An 18879-nucleotide genomic window follows, 5' to 3' on the forward strand; every position below is an offset into this window, starting at 1 on the left:
AGATGGCTCTCATCTCATGTTTGGCATTGAGGAACTCTATCCATTGATGGGCCAGCAGAAGCAGCATATACCTGGTGTTGGCTTAATGGTTAGGTTGGTGGGCTTGGAATCCTATGATCCTGAGTTCAAATCCTGCTCAGCTGTTGAATTAATACCAGGTGGGGTTGACTTTGCGTGTCATCCTTCCGAGGTCAGCAAAATGAGTGCCAGCTTGCTGGTGTCCTGTGTCAGAGTGGTGACCTGTCAAGGATTGTGCCCAATAGCCAAGGAGGCTGCCTCAGCAGCACCAACACTCTGCACAGAGTATGTTCCCAATGGATGGATGGAGAAGCAGCATGTCCACGGTGGAGTGACATGGTCTGAACCCAAATTTATTATCAGAAATCAAGCCATTGGCGAAAAGGAAGGGTTTAATGTTGGAAGCGATGATGGATTCCATAACCTTGCTGATAATTGGGAGCAGGTTGATTGGTCTGTCATTGCAGGGATCAGTTTTTGCACATTTTTTAGGCAAAGCGGTCATGTTTGCTGATTTCCAAGCAGATGGGAGATGACCTTGAGCAAATGAGAGGGTGAATAGAACAGAGAGAGGGTGAGCAAGAGCAGAGGAGCAGGTTTTTAGGACACGTGGACTGATGCCATCTGGACCGGTTGCAGAATCAGAGCCGAGGTTTGACAGTAAACTCTCCACCTTGTCAGGAGAAAAGGACACAGACTCCAGGAGCAGCTTGGTGCAACTGGGTAAGGTGGGTGCAGGAAGCAATGGGTTTGGGGCACAAGATTTAGAAGCAAACACGGAGTTGAGGCATTCAGCCTTTTAACGGGCAGTGTCAGCTGCACAGCCATTTGAGGTAAGGGAGGGATGGAGAGGGGACATACACCAGAAATGGACTTAACAAGACGCCACCAGGATTTGGAGGAAGGAGACATGTTTGTGAGTTCAGACTTGAGATTAGAAAGATGTTGTTATCTGTCTCTCCTGAGGGAAGTTACACACTAGTTCCAAGCTTTGTGGAAGGAACTGAAATTGCCTTCAGTTGGATTTGCCTTCCATGAGGCAAAGGCAAGTTGTTTCAGGGCAACTGCCTCGCCACAATCTTCAGTGTGCCAAGGGCGGGAGGAAGGGTAGGACAACTGAAGATGAGATGGGATGAATCTGTGCATGAGAGAGAGCAAATTTCTTTGAAAGAATTCCCAGGATGACTTGATGTCAGAGAAAGTAGAAATGGGAGACCAGTATAAAATGGCTGCTTGAAGACCCTGCCAGTCAGCCTGAGTGAAATGCCAGATTCTTCAGCACAGAGGTGGCTCTGAGAATGGCCAGAGATGTCCACTTTAACAAAAATATGGTCAGATGAACCGATTGGAGCAAAAGAACCGTAGCCATTTTCAGGGAAATTGGTCATTACCAAATCCAGAAGAGATGATGTGCTATTGACTGATATATGGGTTGGGAAGTTGACAGATTGCATCAGTCTCAAAGAGTCACAAAAGTCCATTGCGGAAGTTGTCGAGGTGAGAGAGGTACCTACACTCAGCCAGCTGGAATGATGACAATTGAAACCACCACATATGAGGAAAAGAGAGTTGGGATGAGTGGAGAGAAGTTGGTCTATGTTTTCGGCGAGTGAGATGTAAATAGTCATCACTGTTTGGTTGGCGGTACAACACATGTATCAACAAGTGGTGGAGCGGAGGGAAGCCATAGCCAGAGGTACTCCTGGGGGTGTGGTGGAGTAAGGACAGTGTATGGAGAGTGAGGAATAGACTTTTTGATAAAGAGAGCAACTCTGCTGCCAGGACGAAGCTCAAGTCTATCATACCGGTGGAGGGAGTAAGCAGGGAAAGATACTGAGGAGTGAGAGACATCTTGAAGGAGAAAAGTTTTTGTTCAGCAGATTATATCCAGTTTTTTCAGTGGCAACCTATATGAATAGATGTTGTAGATTATAGCAAAGGCCCCAGATGTTTGAGGTCCACAACGTTAAGAAAGAGGGGGGGAGGCTATGGGTACAGGAGAGGGGCGGGAAGGGGAGGGTAAGACGAGGGAGTTGAGGGGGAGAGAGAGAGCTGTTGACAGTGTTTCAGAAATTGCAGAATAGCAAGGGGAGAGAGCAGGATGAGGTGTAGGACAAAAAGATAGTTGGTGATGGGATGAGGCACAGTAGGGAGTAATAAGAGAGGGGGCAGAGGGAAGTTGGAGATTGGAGGAGGTGGAGGAATGAGTTGGAAGAGAGAGGGTGGGGAAGGAGGTGGCTTGTGGATTTGAAGAGGGGGGGGACTTTGAGAATGGGGAGGGAGGGGGGAGATTTGAAGGGGACAGGTGAGGGGGAGAATATTATGGTGAATACCTTCACAATCAAAGTGGGAATAGAAAGATGGATCAGCACATTGGAGGAGGATGAGGAGGAGGAATAGGAAGTTGTGTGGGTGGGAGGTGCAAGGTAAGAAGTGTATTAGTTTTATGTTTTTGTTTTTTTTAATCTTTTAAGTCATTAAACAGAGGGTATAATTGGGAGGAATTGAAAAAATGGTGAAGAGATTGTGGTTAAATTAAAAAGCTGAAGGTAATAAGGAGAAAAGAGAATAAACACGAGCATGCACACAAACTCGGAAAAAGTTCAGCTTCAAAGAACCCAATATGAAAAGTCTGACGAACACTCACAAATTGACATGGGTTTTGAAACAAAACTCAACTAGAAACACACAGTAAACACAGAGACACCAAAATAACAGTGAAAACATGACAAAAAAATGGCCAGGAAAACTAATCTTTTGAGAAAGTCAGCAGAGACCATGAAGGCACTTCCGAAGCTCAAAAACTGGAACCAGAACCCAAAGAAAAGTAAGGAAAACATGGAATTTGAAGGAGGTTGGTTTGGGGTGGATTAAAGGGGGTAGAAAAGATCATGGTTTTCGATGGGGGGAGATAGGAGATGGTGGTAAACAGATGTCTTGAAGACCTGGAGGGAAGAGTGGGATTGAAGAGAGTGTGGGGGCTTGTTCGGATGAAAATTGAGGATTTTCGAACATTTGGTGCAAATTGGCCTTTTGGCCTATTTTGACCTTTTGGCCTGTTTACCTCAAAATTAATAGGTTGAATGCAGTGACCTAATATGCAAATGCTCTTCACATTTCAAGTTAATTGGATTAAAATTGAGGATATACGAAATTTGGCCTATGCTGACCAATTAGTCCATGTTGACCTTTGGCCTAGGCTGACCAATTAGTCTATGTTCGCCTTTTTGGCTATGATAACCACAAAAATAATAGGTGGTTGAATTCAGTGACCTGATATGTAAATCCTTTTCAAATTTCAACTCAATCGGATGAAAATTGAGGATTCAGAAAATTTGCCCCAAATTGGCCTTTTGGCCTATTTTGACCTTGTGGACTATGTCTAACTTAAAATCAATCATTGTTTAAATTCAGCGACCTGACATGAAAACGCTCTTCAAATTTCAAGTCAATCGGATGAAAATTGAGGCTTTTTGAAATTTTGGCCCAAATTGGCCTATGTTTACCTCAAAATTAGTAGACGGTTGAATTCAGTGATCTGATATGCAGATGCTCTTCAAATTTCAAGTTAATTGGATTATAATTGAGGGCTTTAGAAATTTTGCCTCTGGTGAACTTTTGGTTTATGCTGACCTTTTGATTGATGTTGACATCAAAAGTAATTGGCTGGTTGAATTCATTGACCTGAAATATAAATCCTCTTTAAATGTCAAGTCAATCGGATGAAAATTGAGGATTTTAGAAATCTCACCTAAGTTGTTGACCTTTGGCCTGTGATGACCTTTTAACCTCAAATAAAAAGTCTTCTCCCTTATGAGAAACTTTCCCATGTGGTGAAGTTTCATGACGATCGGTTTAAAATTGTGACCTGTAGGCGATAAACAAACAGACAGACTGACAAACAGAACAACAAAATCGACTGACCAATATACTTCAAAAATCTTCGATTTTGCAAATAACGAACGGACAGACAGAGACAGGGGTGAAAACATAACCTCCTTCACCTTGGGTGGCGGAGGTAATAATAGGTTGTGAGGACAGGAAGCTAAGGAAAAAAAACAACCAACAAATAAGACGAGATCTTAGAAGCCAATGAAAGTTGACATTGTCTTAATGATTGTTTGAATAAAGAATGACAGCTGCTTACAATACTTAATGTGTGTAACAGTGTGCCTTTGACCAGGCTCAATACACATTTACAACGTAGGATCACTAGGCCGTTCACGTCTTCAATTTATTTCAGACTCGAGGTTCTGGCTAATTTGAAAACGACAAATTTAATGGTCTTGACGCTGCCTCTTCATCATTACATGGCTCAAATGTAATGTTGCTTTTCATTCAGTAGCTTTGCCTTCAACGGCATTACCCCCCCCCCACTCCCCCACAGTGGTTTTTGGACAGTTTGTGTACTTCCAGACGTCACTCAATGACATTGTTGAGGTCTTTGATGGACCAACTCAACGGTCCCAGCTACTCAGCTCCCTCACCGGTTCACACAGTGGTAAGTTGAAGCACGGTCTGTCGACTCACTTGCTGCGATCAAAACATGTTTGTTATTCTTACAGGTCGTCTGTCTCATCCAATTACAATTTGCTTCTCAAAATAATACATTGACAAGCCGGTAGGCGACATGGATGGTGGCCAGATTAAGGCGAATTTGAAATATGTAGATAAGGGAACACATCAGATGGCCTTTTTGCTGTTCGTCGTTCGATATAGGAACATGACGAGCAACTGTCCATTCATCGTTTATGTTCGATTCCCTAACCCTACATTAGGCAATCCCAATGCGAACGTTGGGGTGAAAGCATATAGTAATATAATTGCATACTAGTCATAAAGTTTTTGACGGATATGGCTGAAATTTTTTGACAAAGAGGTTGATTATAGTGCGCATAAAAGCGAGGAAGCCGATTTTTGATTTTCGAAAAAGATTTTTTTTCGGATTTTTATCAAAAATTTCAAAGTCCCGTTGCTAGGCAACGGTGGCGTCCATAGCAACGGTGCTCAAAAGCATACAACTAGATCCTGGTATGAACCTACCAGTCAAGTTTCATCAAAATCAGTTGACTCTTCTGGCCTCCAGAGCTGTCCATTACATACAAACAAACAGACAAGCCGGTAGGCGACATGGGTGGTCGTGACATAATTGCATACGTCATACAGTTTTTGACGGATCAGGCTGAAAATTTTTGACAAAGAGATTGATTATAGTGTGCATAAAAGCCTGGAAGCCGATTTTTGATTTTCGAAAAAATTAATTTTTTAGGATTTTTCAAAAATGTCAAAGTCCCGTTGCTAGGCAACGGTGGTGTCCATAGCAACGGTCCTCAAAAGCATAGAACTAGATCCTGGTATGAACCGACCTGTCAAGTTTTATCAAAATCGGTTAACTCCTCTGGCCTCCAGAGCTGTCTATTACAAACAAACAAACAAACATACAAACAAACATACAGACAGACGGAAAAAGTGAAAATAAGGGTACTCTAGCGACCACCCAAAAAACATACAGACAGATGGAAAACCTGAGTCTAAGTGTAGTCAAGCGACCACCCAATAATTGGAGGCCAGGAATCTGTGAAAATCATCAGAAATGTTGCAGACATTTTTTTTATCATTATTATTTTAATTTTGTACATGTTCTAATTTTGTTTCTGCTTGCAATGCATTTTGGACATGAATATTATTTATGCATACATCATCTTATTTTAGCATTGACAATGATTTGCTGGCAATGGCTTCAGATAGCTTAGATTCAGGATAATTACAGATTTGAATTTGGATTAAAAAAAAAAATGGAATGTTATTTTTTTTTTTTTCTAATTGCATTCAATGACTACTTGTGTTTTATCAGGCGAAGACTTACCCCTTAGCACATCCAATACAATTACTCTTCGTTTTACCTCCAACAAGAACGTCACCGCAAAGGGCTTTCACTTCGTTTACCAAGGTAATGGGCCGTGTGTGCAGTTTCCAACAGCCCATACTAAAATGATTTGCTTGCTGTGCTTATATTTTAAGTTTCTTTGTGAAAGGAAATGCTCTTCATGATAATAGCAACCAGAATAACAATTGCTCCAACATAATAAGTAATTGTTGCACATGCACAGCATTTGTTATGGCTCTGTGGTCTAAGTTTGGTGCAGTGTTATAGAAAATTCTGCTTTTGATAGAACAAGTGGGCTTCTGTCACCGATAACCCACTTGTTTACATTCAATATACAAAGATAATTTGGGGTAAATTGTTTTACACTGCAATTTTTGTTGGCCTGCTAAAATTAATTTATGATTGGAAAAAAATTATATCTTAAAGTACAAGTGCCTTTCGATCCATCGCGTTCCAGACGATGCGTTACATGTGGCCAACACTTGTGTGGCCCTTGGTCACCAGAGTGCATGATTTGCTTTTGACTTTTATGTCAGAGATTTATTTTTTGCTTTGTTATATGTTAGAGTTCATTTATTGTTATTCAAGAAATCAAACTCTTGAATTTGTTCTCCTTCTGTCACATGTTCACTCTGTATCTCACTTTGACTTCAATAACCACCATCCTCTCTGTGAACCTTTTTTCCCCTACAAGCTGTGCCTCGTACAAGCTCCACTCAGTGCAGCTCGGTGCCTGAACCACGATTCGGGCGACGTGTCGGAAGCGACTTCTCAGCCTCGGCCATTGTAGGTTTCAAGTGTGAGCCTGGCTACGCTCTTGTGGGTCCCAAGGCCATCCGCTGCATTCCGGTGCCCAACGCCTTGGCTCAGTGGAATGACACGTTTCCCAGCTGTGTGGGTGGGTGCCAGAGCTTATACGCCCCAGCGGCAGAGTTCTCTACCTCATTAATGTCACAAAGCATGCAAGGGAACGTGGGTGTCAGGACACATTGATTGGGTTAAGGTAATACGCTCGTGCTCTTGACAAACTAAATCGTTCGATGGTTCACGTGAATTTGCATGCAGATTTAGTGAGCTATTAAACTCCTCTTGAGGAGCTATACTTCCTATTCTTTTTTAGCAGTAGCTTTGTTACTGACCGGCTCTTTTTGAGTAAATGATGGTTTTTCTAACCTTTTGTTTCAAACCGAGCACTTTTTCTTCACTTTTTATTTGTATTTTTTTACTTTTAAGTTTTTTTTTTCAGGAGTGAGGCTCATGGAAGGTCGAGAATTCACTCACCTTGACGGTCACATCTCATTTTGGTTCTTAATGCACATATAGATTGATTTTTCTTTAATTCTGCCATTTCTAGATGTGGATAAATCCCACAAAATGATGTAGTACCAGGAAAAGTACACGTCCGCAGTGACAGGAAAAACAAGCAAAAGATGGGAAAAGCAAGTAAAAGTCCCCCAGTGATGGGAAAAGTGTATGTTATCTATCAATTTAAATAATATTTAATGCACTTTGAAAAAGGTTAATTGTGTTGCACTCTTGGTTTCACTCAGAGCCAAAGCTCTGAGATACTTGCGCCACCATTTTGCGGTGGGAGGTATAACATCTCGTGGTGGAAGTACAATTTGTTTAAAAAGAGGGCAAAATATCCTGCATGTGAAACAAAATTTGGCATCAACATTATTCATGCCTGTTCTCTCGTCATTTCAAAAGTGAATGTTGAGCTTTCCATATGCAGTGCGGGAAGCGGCCGCCATAAACGGGGACAGACAAATGTGTGGACAGACACCACGGTTCACAATATGTAATAGATGACCTCCGTTCCAAGGAACTTCAACACAGAAAGAGACTATTCGTCCCATGTACACAGTTTTATATACACACATTTATGCCAACCTATGACGGTTTTATGTACACAGAGTCGAGGCTCGTGGAAGAGGTGGAACACTAAACGAATCAGGAATCAACAGGACAAAAGGAACAGTGGAGAGGGGTTGGGAGGGACACCAACAGTGGAGTTGAAGGACAAAATAGAGGGAGACTTGGACAAACAGTGGGGTGCATTGGAACGGGGTCGACAGGATGGATAAAGAAGGAAACTTCTTCCTCCCCCCTCCTCTCCCCCCTCTCCTTCCTCCTCTCTCCACCACCCCTCCCTCTCCCATCTCTCACCCCCCTCTTCTCTCTCCCCCTGCCCTATCACCTCTCTCTCCCCACTCCTCTCTCTCCCCATACCTCTGTCTTCCACTCACCTATCTCCCCCATTCTCACCTCTCTTCCCCACTCCCCTCCCCTCTCTCTGACTCCCCTCCTCCCGCTCTCCTCCTCTCCCTGTCTCTATATGTCCGTGCTCTATCCACTTTAGTGGACGCTCTAACTCTTAATGAATTAAGTCATCAAATCCACCGATTATTAAATGTAAGCTTATGTTGGACCTCTTTGAAGTTTATTATTAAACATTATTTTCGGTCACAATCTTTGTTCAAAGACTTTCAGTGAAGCTAGGCTACTGTTATTAATAGCACTGACATGCATAGTTTGTTCAACTTTGTGATAATCTTCATACTCTGTCACAGAGCATCGGTGCTGCCGAAGCAGATTCTTGAGCAAGTGTTATAATGGGTGGTTTGCCATTGCCTTCCCAGCAGTAGCTCAGGAATTTGTAATTTGTCCATGGTGCTGCCAATAGCTCGCCCACTCTTCGCAAAGGACACCGTGGAGATCCTTGACATCCACCAACTAATGTCTGTAGACGAGACGCCCAGTTTAACGTCTATTGGAAGAATGGCACACACGTTGATGAATCACCTAGTTTGTGAAACACCGGAATGACAGTTTACAGCTGGGCCAAGATTTGAAGCTGGGCAGCTTAGAGGTGAGTGTGCGTACGTCGAGGCCATCCTGTTAGCCAAGGTCATATCTTAATTCACTGTCAATAAACAAACTGAGATTCCATGTTGTATTTATATACGGTTATGAATGTATGTATCTCGTTTGGGATCATGCATTTCTTCTGGTTGAATGTTGATCTTTGCCTGTGTACGGAGCTTTTCACAGTTTGGGAGACACATCCCAGAAACAGGAGACAGCCGAATATGTGGACATACAAATGCACGGACAGACACCACACTTCACATGATATACTAGATGAGTAATGCTAGCAGCCATTTCACTTAGGAAAGTCCTAGTAAGCTCAAAATTGATAGCAGCTCAAAAGCTGGCGAGCAGCCATAATTGATAGCTGGCTGATTTATTTATCATCTGAGCTTATTTGATGGTGTTGCCAACTTCACACCATGTTTGATATAGGTGCGTTCATCCTTGTTTACCCTCGCCGAAGGAGAGGCAATTACATTTGGATCTGTTTGTCTGTCTGTTTATCCGCACAGAACTTTAGTGTTTTTCTGCACAACCACTTGTCGGATAGAGACAAAATTTTCACCATTGGAGTGACTACTCTTGTAGAATGTTTTATTGATAATTATGACATCATAGGTCACGTGGTGTGGCAGCCATGTTGGAAAAACAGGAAAAAAATTGAAACTTGGAATGTGGCAAGTGTTCCTCATGGGATATTTGATATTTATGACGTTCCTCAACGTGACAATATGATATTTGAATGTGATATTTATGACGCCATGGATGCCTTTGTTGGGACGTTATAATTGCATATGTAGAATGCTACATCTAATCAGTATGACAATAGATCCTGGTGTTGGCTTCGTGGTTAGGGTGGTGGCTTGGGATCCTAGGGTTCTGAGTTCAAGCCCCGTCGGCCGCTGAATTAATACACCAGGGGGTGACTCACCCTGTTATCTCAGCCTGTTATCCTTCTGAGGTCGGCGAAATGAGTACCAGTTCCAGTGTGTGTACTGGTAGAGGAGCGACACAGTCAAGCTTCAAGAAATGATAGCTACCCTGGCAGCAAAGCTGCCATATGACCACCACACCAGTATGACAATTTTTGAGGCTTATTGAGGGATAAAATGGTCCACAGAAAAAAAATTGATGATGTCATCGGTCACATGATTCAGCAGCCATATTGTTTTGTTTTTTTAACTTCAAAATTCTTCCTCTGAAATGGTTCAATAGATCGTGGCGAAAATTTACAAGTATGACCACCTATCCAGGAGTGTACCTATTTGGTCTTCCATTTCATTTGAATTGAAGTTATTTTAATCACAATCTAAATTCAATTGAATATCAAAGTGGGACGTCTTGGTACCCGGTCATCACTGCCAGCAGTTATAAAGTGGCAGTTCGAGTTATGCCTCTTATTAATGATGTAACATACCAGTCCACAAACACCACACAAAATACACCGCACAAAACTACACAAAGACCACACAAAACAAGTCCTGGCAAGGGTCTGCAATCTCAGATTGCTCTTCTTGTTTCTTACTGCAGTTCACTGTTTTCAGCCGTACCATCTAGATTTCCATTGTAAATTGGGCTAATGGAATTAAGAGTCAACCACTGTTCATAGTGCAAGTTAATATCGGATAATATAGGTTCAGGTTTATGTTTGGATGATTTGGTTTTTTTGATCATAATAAAAACTTTCGTTCTTTTTTGTCTGAGATAGAAGTATAAATGTGAAGTTATGGTCACCTGCAGTAAAGTGAAGAACTGGTCTTACTCATGAAGTCATGTGGATCTGCATCAGAGGACAGGTGGAACAATGGATGGAATGAACAGAACACAGCAAGGAGAAGCTTATGTTTTCGGCTTGATCTGGAACAAAAGCTCCTTCATTAGAGCAAAAGAGCCAATATGCATGACTGACAACCTAATGCTACATGTAAGGTGATGATGAAAATGACATTAGGTGTCATCCTCGGCATATTGCAGTCATGTGGTGTCCCTTTTCCCTTGATAGGTTACTTAACACCTGGCACACAGTTCCTACACAGTCTCAGCCAAATGAAAACCACTAGGTGATTGAAACATTAAACCTGAGTTTTGACAATATGGCTTACACATTTGTAGCATGTGAAATGGTGGAAGAACTGAGTTTGATTTTCCACACCTCTGGTAACCCGCAGTGCCATGTGGAAGAAACCTCACGGAGCCAAGTGGGACAATCCTTTCCCCTGGGTACCCTGAGCCATATGAGAACAACCTGAACTGCGTGTGGAAGTTGAGTGTTCCTGAGGGTGCCGGGATCCAGGTCAGGACATTGTTTTGGATTACCGCACACACATCCAAGAAATCACCGATGTGTTTGAACCATCATGTGGAATCTCTGTTTGTTCACAGAATTGGAAATGGATTTAAGTGGGCCTTGTTAAATCAATTGTAATTATCATTTCTCATAATTTGTACAAGCAGTATTACGCTTGGCCTGCCTGGGGATTGATTTCAAAAAGCTAATTTGTTCCTTTATAAATTAGGGGGATAAGTCTACCCGTGAGCTGAGATGTGGCACAGCAACGGGAAGAGAAACCTTTTTGAAAGCTTTCTGGTAATTTTACTTTTTCGTGGCATTGATCTACAATATCATTAAGGTGGTACTTTCTGCATATCTCATCATTAAATTGGAATTAAGACTGTTAATGTCCACTAAAATATCGACACTCCATTGTTGAATCATTTGCATGATCAGTTATAGTTTAATGTTATGGGTTTCAATTAGGGTTGGAAAGAGAGAGGGAAAGTGTCAGTATAAAGTTGCGTTGCCAATATTAATATGAGGAGGGTCCATGCAAGATGCTTACCAAAGAAGGAAATGCCTCAGCTGGTTCACCAAGAGTACACAGACAATGTATAAGGGCATGTCAGATTTCCACCAGTCGACATCCGTCCATCTGTCTGTATATACAGGAACTGTATATTTTGTAAGAAAAACTTTACAAATGTACGATTGTACATTTGTGGAAAATGGCACACGTGAAACTTGTACAACAACAACAAAAAGAAATCGTAAAATATAAATAATAATTCAAGTAAAATTTACAAAACTTTGTAAATGCATATGATAGTATATAATATGTAGATGCCTTGAATGAGTGATCAGTTTTCAAAAAGACGACAGAAGTTTCAAAAAAAAGCATGATTTCGACTTTCCATCTGACATGAAGTTCATTTCTCAAGGTTTTTGACAGTTCATTACTCATTTGTGTTTTTAACAATATATTTATTCAAGTATGTGTGGACGATTAGAGCAAAATGTGCCTGGCAGCAGAGGTGGGACAAGATGCCCTTCCAGCCCTTTACAAACCCTTGAGTCCTGATTTTTTTGTTCCGTATCCTAAACATCTACACTGGAGGGATCCCCATGGGTGACAGCATATATTGAGCAATTTTGAAGAAAAAATGGAAATATTTTCATCCTGTTTTCCCTCACTCCAGTGTTGATAATAATAAAAACTATTTATTTCTTGTAATGTTTTGGTGAAATAAATCTGACACAAAACCGATGGAATCATCCAAAAAAAAATAATAATAAAACAAAATTATCCACAATTGTTATTTTAAGGGGGTAGGAAAATTTGCCATCATGGTATTAATATCATTAAAATTACAGAAAGTGTCTGAAAGTATTGTGCAGAGGTAGCATACTTACCTTTGATCTGTCTGGTCTGTGTTTCATAACTGACCCAACTACTGCAGATATAAACTGCCAGATTGGTGCTTCACAGGCAGGGCATTTCATCATGAAGTGCAGCATTGCTCAGATGGGCATTCAACTGTGTGTCCCGTCTGCCAACATTATTTGTTGGATGTTAAAGATTCAATGGTGTCCTTCACAAAGAGTAGGCGAGCTATCGCCGGCACCGTGAACAAATTACAAATTATTGCCCCAGTCTATGCAAGTTGAATGTCAGGCGTGCTGATTGCCCCAATCAATGCAAGCTGGTTCATGAAAAGAAAATGGGCCAAAAACTTTCCCCAGCTGACCACACAAGAAGATGGGGATTAATTGGGGACATTAAAGGAGTCGATTAACATTACAGTAAGTATTGTTGCCTTCACTGAATCATCATTATAATTGTAAACTAAATAATTGCAGTAATTCTTATTGTCATAATCATCAGTTATATTATTATAAAGTAACATTATGTTGGTCATACATGCCCACAGATCAGGGTTACAAGCTTTGCCACAGAGCACAATTGGGATTCCCTGGAGATTTATGATGGAGGTGATGCAGATGCTCCACGTCTTGGCAGCTTTTCCGGTGAGTTCCTCTATGGTGTGTTTGAGTACCTCCTCTTATTTTCTGTCAATCATAGGCTATGCTTCTGTATTTGATTTATCAGCATGAGCTAGTTCTTAATGTTACTGTGCTGTCTTTAACCCAGACGCCCTGTCTCCCCTACGTGCATTCTGCTTACGACCATGTGGCATTGCGATACACCCTCAAAATAAATCTGTGCAATTCATGTGTGCACCTCTTGCATTTTGTCCCCCATTCAAGGGGCCATATGATAATTACAGATGTCTGTAGTATAAATTTTATTGTGTAATTTCATATTTGTAATTTTTTTTAATGCTTTTCAGTTGGGGTAGCACGTATAATTTTCCGTTTTGATCCATTGGTTCATGGTGTTAGGATGCCAGGTTCAAATCCATTCCACTCTGTTGATTTGTCCATCATCTGCTCATGTCGATAAGTAGACTGAAGTCTTCTAATGTCTTTTTCCTACATGTCACATATGCACAAGCTCCTCCATGACCCTGAGAGACTTAGATCACCTTAAAAATAAAATCATAAGCCTTTATTGGTAATTCTTCTTTTTTGTGGTGCTATATATCATAAGGGCCCCAAAAGCATGACTCATAATCCTTGAAGCATTCCTCACTGGACTCAGATTATTGCCACTTTCATGCCATTAAAGCATTATTTTGGGGTTCCAAAGAGTTTTCCTTTTAAATACCCATCTCTGTAAGTAGTGCTTTACCTTCTCTAATAACAATCTGTGATGAACATAACATCCTAATTCATAGTTCTTTATCAACCTGTACAAATAAAAGTGATCTTAACTATTGTTTCTACCCTTCTGTCCTTCCGGACAGGGACAACCGTACCAGTTTTGATAAACAGCACGTCCAACCAACTATACCTCCACTTTCAAACTGATCTCAGCGTTGCTGCAGCGGGTTTTCACCTGCACTACTCCGGTAACAGTGTCCACTCTTCAAAGCACCAAACGTGCCTTTTCACTCTTCAAATCCTGTTCGTCAAATTGAGGAGACAGTGGGGCCAAAAAGCATTGAATGGGCAGTGGGGTAGCATTGGGAATAATGGAATAACACAACACACAAGGGAATAAGGAGAGAGGAGGGGAAGAAACCTGCAAGTAAGGGTTAGGTTAGACAGGATGAATGGGGGGTAGGAAAGATGTGTGGAATGGCAGATGAGATGGAGCTGCACCACATACTTGAAGCCCTTGAAGGAAGAATCAGATTGAACCATCTCTGAAAGGCAGTTCCACAAGTGAAAGAAAAGAATGTAGGTGTGTGGACAGCCTGTATTTTTGGAATTTAACTGGGAGAGGGTTATTGTTCATGCTGGAGTTGCTGCGGAGGGTCGGAGGGTTGAGAGAACACAGGGAGCTAGACCTCATGGGTGGTAAAATACTGGGTGGTCAAGGTTGATTGTACCTGAGATTTTTTTCATTTAATGCATCATTCCACACATCTGCTCTTTAAACTATTTTGATTCACCCTTTTGTTGTTATTTCTTTCTGATGCTGTGTCTTGATTCTTCTTTATTTCTTGCATTCATCAATTTATTTGTCCATTTTAACTTCCATCTACTTCTACCTCTCGCACCTTGTCTCACAGCAATTGGCCTCTCTTCCTGCCCAGAGCCTGTATTGCCAAGTCACAGCATAAAAAGCGGAGATCGTTATCTCGTTAATGATGTTCTCTCATTTCGGTGTGAGCCTGGTTACATTCTACAGGTAAGACATAATATGCAAATACAGTTTTATTCATTATGTGCAACCATAATGACAGAACTTCATATTCTGTTGTTGCATTTGCATAATTTTTCACTCTTGTTATCATGTTTGGACTGAGTTTGAGATTTCTAACTTTACATGAATTTTTTTTTTCACTTATATCGTTTCCCGATAGAAGCAAAAAAATGGTGGTAATGAAGTCATCGATCTTGTAATTCCAACCATAAGAGCCGTTTAATGCATTTTATTGTTGCATCTTGGCTTGTAATTGGTTAGTGAAGCTATTAGACTCAAGTGCACACTGTTTAGAACATCCGTTCTGAGTTTAGGGGGTCGGCCATTTGATTATGATGCTGGCTGGGCCACACAAAAGGATTTTTTAAAGATGGTACATGCTGCTTCCTTGCTTTGTGCTCAGAATTTAAAAGACAAAGCATGAACAAACCCCCAGATTGGCAATCAAGGGTAGGAGGAAATTCCTCAGTCTCTCCGCTGAGTACAGAAAGAAGTAGCATCATTTTTTAAAAATATGGCGTCGCTAGTACCCAGAGGGCTCCAGGAAGTGATTTCACTTCCCCTAAGCTCATTGGCTGTTCGTCTGAAGTCAAGTCCAGTGTTGTCGTGTGTGTGTGTGTGTGTGTGTGTGTGTGTGTGTGTGTGTGTGTGTGTGTGTGTGTGTGTGTGTGTGTGTGTGTGTGTGTGTGTGTGTGTGCGCGTGTGTGTGTGTGTGTGTGTGTGTGTGTCGCTGTGCGTTATGTTACGTTGCAGTGCGTTGTCTTCTAGCTCCTCCATGAGCATTAAATCCAGTGTAAAAAAAATAACCTTTTCTGTTTAATTGTCTGCCCCATGGCTTGTATAAGTCATGGTTCAGTAAATTATCACAAACATCGACTGCATTTTTCATATGATCCCTTCATTCATTTCTTTGCTATTAAATGACCCTGAAGCTCACATTTCATGAACTTTTAATGTAATTTTTGATATTAAATGATCCTGAAGCTGATGTAATATCACTGCCAACAAACCAGATTTATCTCCACTTACCCTCACCTCCCTTTGCTGCTTGATTTTCCTCGACATTTGACATTTTGTGTGTTTGTGCATTGTGGTGTTTTTCTTGCAGGGACATTGGTACATCTCATGTATGCCGGGTCCAGTCAGGCGATGGAACTACCCACCTCCTCTCTGTCTTGGTCTGTTTTAACATCCTTCCTCTCACTCAAATAAGCACAGTGATTTGTAAATAAATTTGTTATGTGAAAAATTACAATAATCAGGATAAAGGCTGGTATTAAAAGGAAGGAATAAGTGTTGTAATGTCTTATATCGTCAAAAGTTACATTAAGGAACCATGCAAACCATGAAATTGTCATCAAATCACAAACAATTGTTGTGTAAAATTGACCATGAAATTGCCAGAGACAGAAACATTTTCATGGATTGTTTCCCAAGTGATGGGCTGACATTGCTAAAAAGAAGAAAAAAAGTTACCTTGTTGACCCTCAGACCACATTGTATCAGCTGACACCGCTTGTTTGTTGTGAACAGTTCTTCTCTGTAGTGGCTAGTTTTGTGTCTTTTGCAGGCCTTCCTATTTACTTCCTAATGACATCCTTAAATAACAGGGTCTCATTTATGTTTTCATTAATTTAATCATTTATATGAAATGAGCAAATACCACTGGTCGCTTCACTGACGAGAATATTAAGTGGGGGGATGAAAAGAGGGTGGAGAGAGAGAGGGGGGGTGAGAGAGAGAGAGAGAGAGAGAGAGAGAGAGAGAGAGAGAGAGAGAGAGAGAGAGAGAGAGAGAGAGAGAGAGAGAGAGATATTAAGTAGGTGGAGGGGGGGGGAAGAGAAAGGAGGAAGGGAGAGCGAGGAGGAAGGAAGAGTGAGAAGGGGTGGGAGAAGGGAAGGCAGCGTGAGGTGAGAGGAAGGGAATGCCGACGTGCGGTGGAGCGTTAATTACGAATCATACTGTCTCATCAAAAGAGCCAGGTGTTGGTGCAGTGGTTAGGGCAGCGGCTTGGGATCCAAAAGGTCCTGAGTTCAAACCCTGTTGGGCCACTGAATGAATACACCAGGGGGTTGACTCAGCCTGTCATCCTTCCGAGGTCGGCGAAGTGAGTACCAGTGTACTGGGCCGGTGTATACCCTGGTTAAAATAGGTGTACCATATCCCTGTGTTTCGTAAGAGGCGACCAGGGTTGCGACAGGAAGGGCATCCGGCGTAAAACATATGCCAAATCACTCTGCGGATCATGCGGATGATCCGCTGTGGTGACCCTTAACGGGAGCAGCCGAAAAAAGAAGAAGAAGACTGTCTCATCAAAATGATTCTGCATTGAATAACAGTGAAGATGGAAAAAAAGTGATGTCTGAAATCAATTTTCAACCGGTAATACTCTAAATAATGCCCAGAGACAAACACCACCCGGACATGGTCGGAGATAAACACAATCCAGAGACAAACACCGTTGGGAGGCAAACTCCCATCCGGACATAAACACAACCCGGACACATCCGGAGAGAAACTCCCGTCCAGACGTAAACATCCCAGACATGTCCGGAGCCAAGACGTCCAGAAACAAACACTGCCTGAACATGTCCATAGATGAAGAAACACCGCTCAGACATGGCCAAAGATAAATACTGCCCAGACATGTGTAGAGAACAAAAACATCGAGACGAACACCACCCAGGCATGTCCAGAGACAAACAAACACTGCCCGGACAGGAAATGAACACTGTCTGCCCTTACATAACAATGCCTGGACACGTCCAGAGACACACTCTGTCCAGAGAATACACTGCCCAGACATAATCACTGCCTGGACATATCTGGAGACAGAGATGTGTGGGAGGGTGCTGCACTGTATTAGGAGGGGTGGAGCGAGGATGGGACAAAAAGAGAGAGAGAAAGAGAGAGGTGCAGTGAGGGGAGTTTGCAGAGAGAAAATGTACACACACAAGCACTCACACAAACACACATACCCAAACACACAAGCCCACACACCCACATACACAAACAAAAACAAACACACATACACGAATACATACAAACAAGCACACGCTCATACAGTCACTAAAACAAACAAACACACACAAACACTTTCCCAACCACATGGGTCATCAGCCAGGCACCGTTCTTTATCAATTTTTCAATCCTTTCAGCTAAGAACCTCTCCAAACCGGATCCACAGCAGTAGATTACCTTCACAGCAGTAGATCCACAACCTCAGTTGTCAGTTTTCACACACACACACACACACACACACACACACACACACACACACACACACACACACACACACACACACACACACACACACACACACACAAAGATATATATATATATATATATATATATATATATATATATATATATATATATATATATATATATATATATATATATATATATATATATATACAAATGTATATATTAGTGCTTGGCCGATATCGGCAATTTTTCGGCCATCGGCAGATTGGAGTCAGTATGATTACCGACTACAGTATGTATTGTACACAACCCAAAATCCTTGAGTCGCTTTCACCATTGTTTGGGGGGAATTTCAATAAACAAATTCAAACAAAATTGCATTATAGATTTTCAAGGAGATGTGCATAAACATTAGTGTTTATAAACAGCTGGCAATTGTCATGTGACAAGTGGAAAAAATTTGGCTTGGTAATTTTGAAAACATGTTAAAACGTCAAACGGCTCATAAATCGGGTGTTATCAAAAGTATTTTGCTTTGAAATTCACAAAGAGAAATCATATATCCTTTCTAAAGCACACCCTGTTCGTAAATAATAAACAATTGCTTTAGAAATAGTCCCGAGGACAAAGGAAAACGTGATCACTCATACGCTGCTGAGGTTAAAAGTTAAAACCTTCAGCACCCATCATCATGATAAGATATGGGATGAAACTTTGCCACTGCAGCACCCTAACCAAGCATGCAGGCATGCATACACCCCTGCAGGAAGTCCCTTTACAGATCCAAATCTACCTGTATGTACCTCTACCTTGTAGCAACTGCCGACTGTATATCCCAATTGGGTC

At 41.5% G+C, this 18879-nt stretch overlaps 1 protein-coding gene across 1 annotated transcript in view; it reads left to right on the forward strand.

Annotated features, from left to right (window-relative positions):
• CSMD3 (CUB and Sushi multiple domains 3) overlaps nt 1–18879 on the forward strand; it is a 1047538-nt gene that overhangs the window by 710622 nt on the left and 318037 nt on the right. Inside the window, exons 34-41 of the mRNA XM_085893781.1 lie at nt 4406–4519; nt 5873–5968; nt 6600–6803; nt 10948–11072; nt 12986–13082; nt 13922–14026; nt 14693–14811; nt 15935–16004. Coding sequence (XP_085749907.1) covers nt 4406–4519; nt 5873–5968; nt 6600–6803; nt 10948–11072; nt 12986–13082; nt 13922–14026; nt 14693–14811; nt 15935–16004 — 930 coding nt within the window. The remainder of the gene's footprint in view (nt 1–4405; nt 4520–5872; nt 5969–6599; nt 6804–10947; nt 11073–12985; nt 13083–13921; nt 14027–14692; nt 14812–15934; nt 16005–18879) is intronic.

Source organism: Eptatretus burgeri, chromosome 9 (genome assembly GCF_056783735.1).
Source record: "Eptatretus burgeri isolate ZD-2024b chromosome 9, Ebu_testis_v1, whole genome shotgun sequence".
Taxonomy (NCBI): domain Eukaryota; kingdom Metazoa; phylum Chordata; class Myxini; order Myxiniformes; family Myxinidae; genus Eptatretus; species Eptatretus burgeri.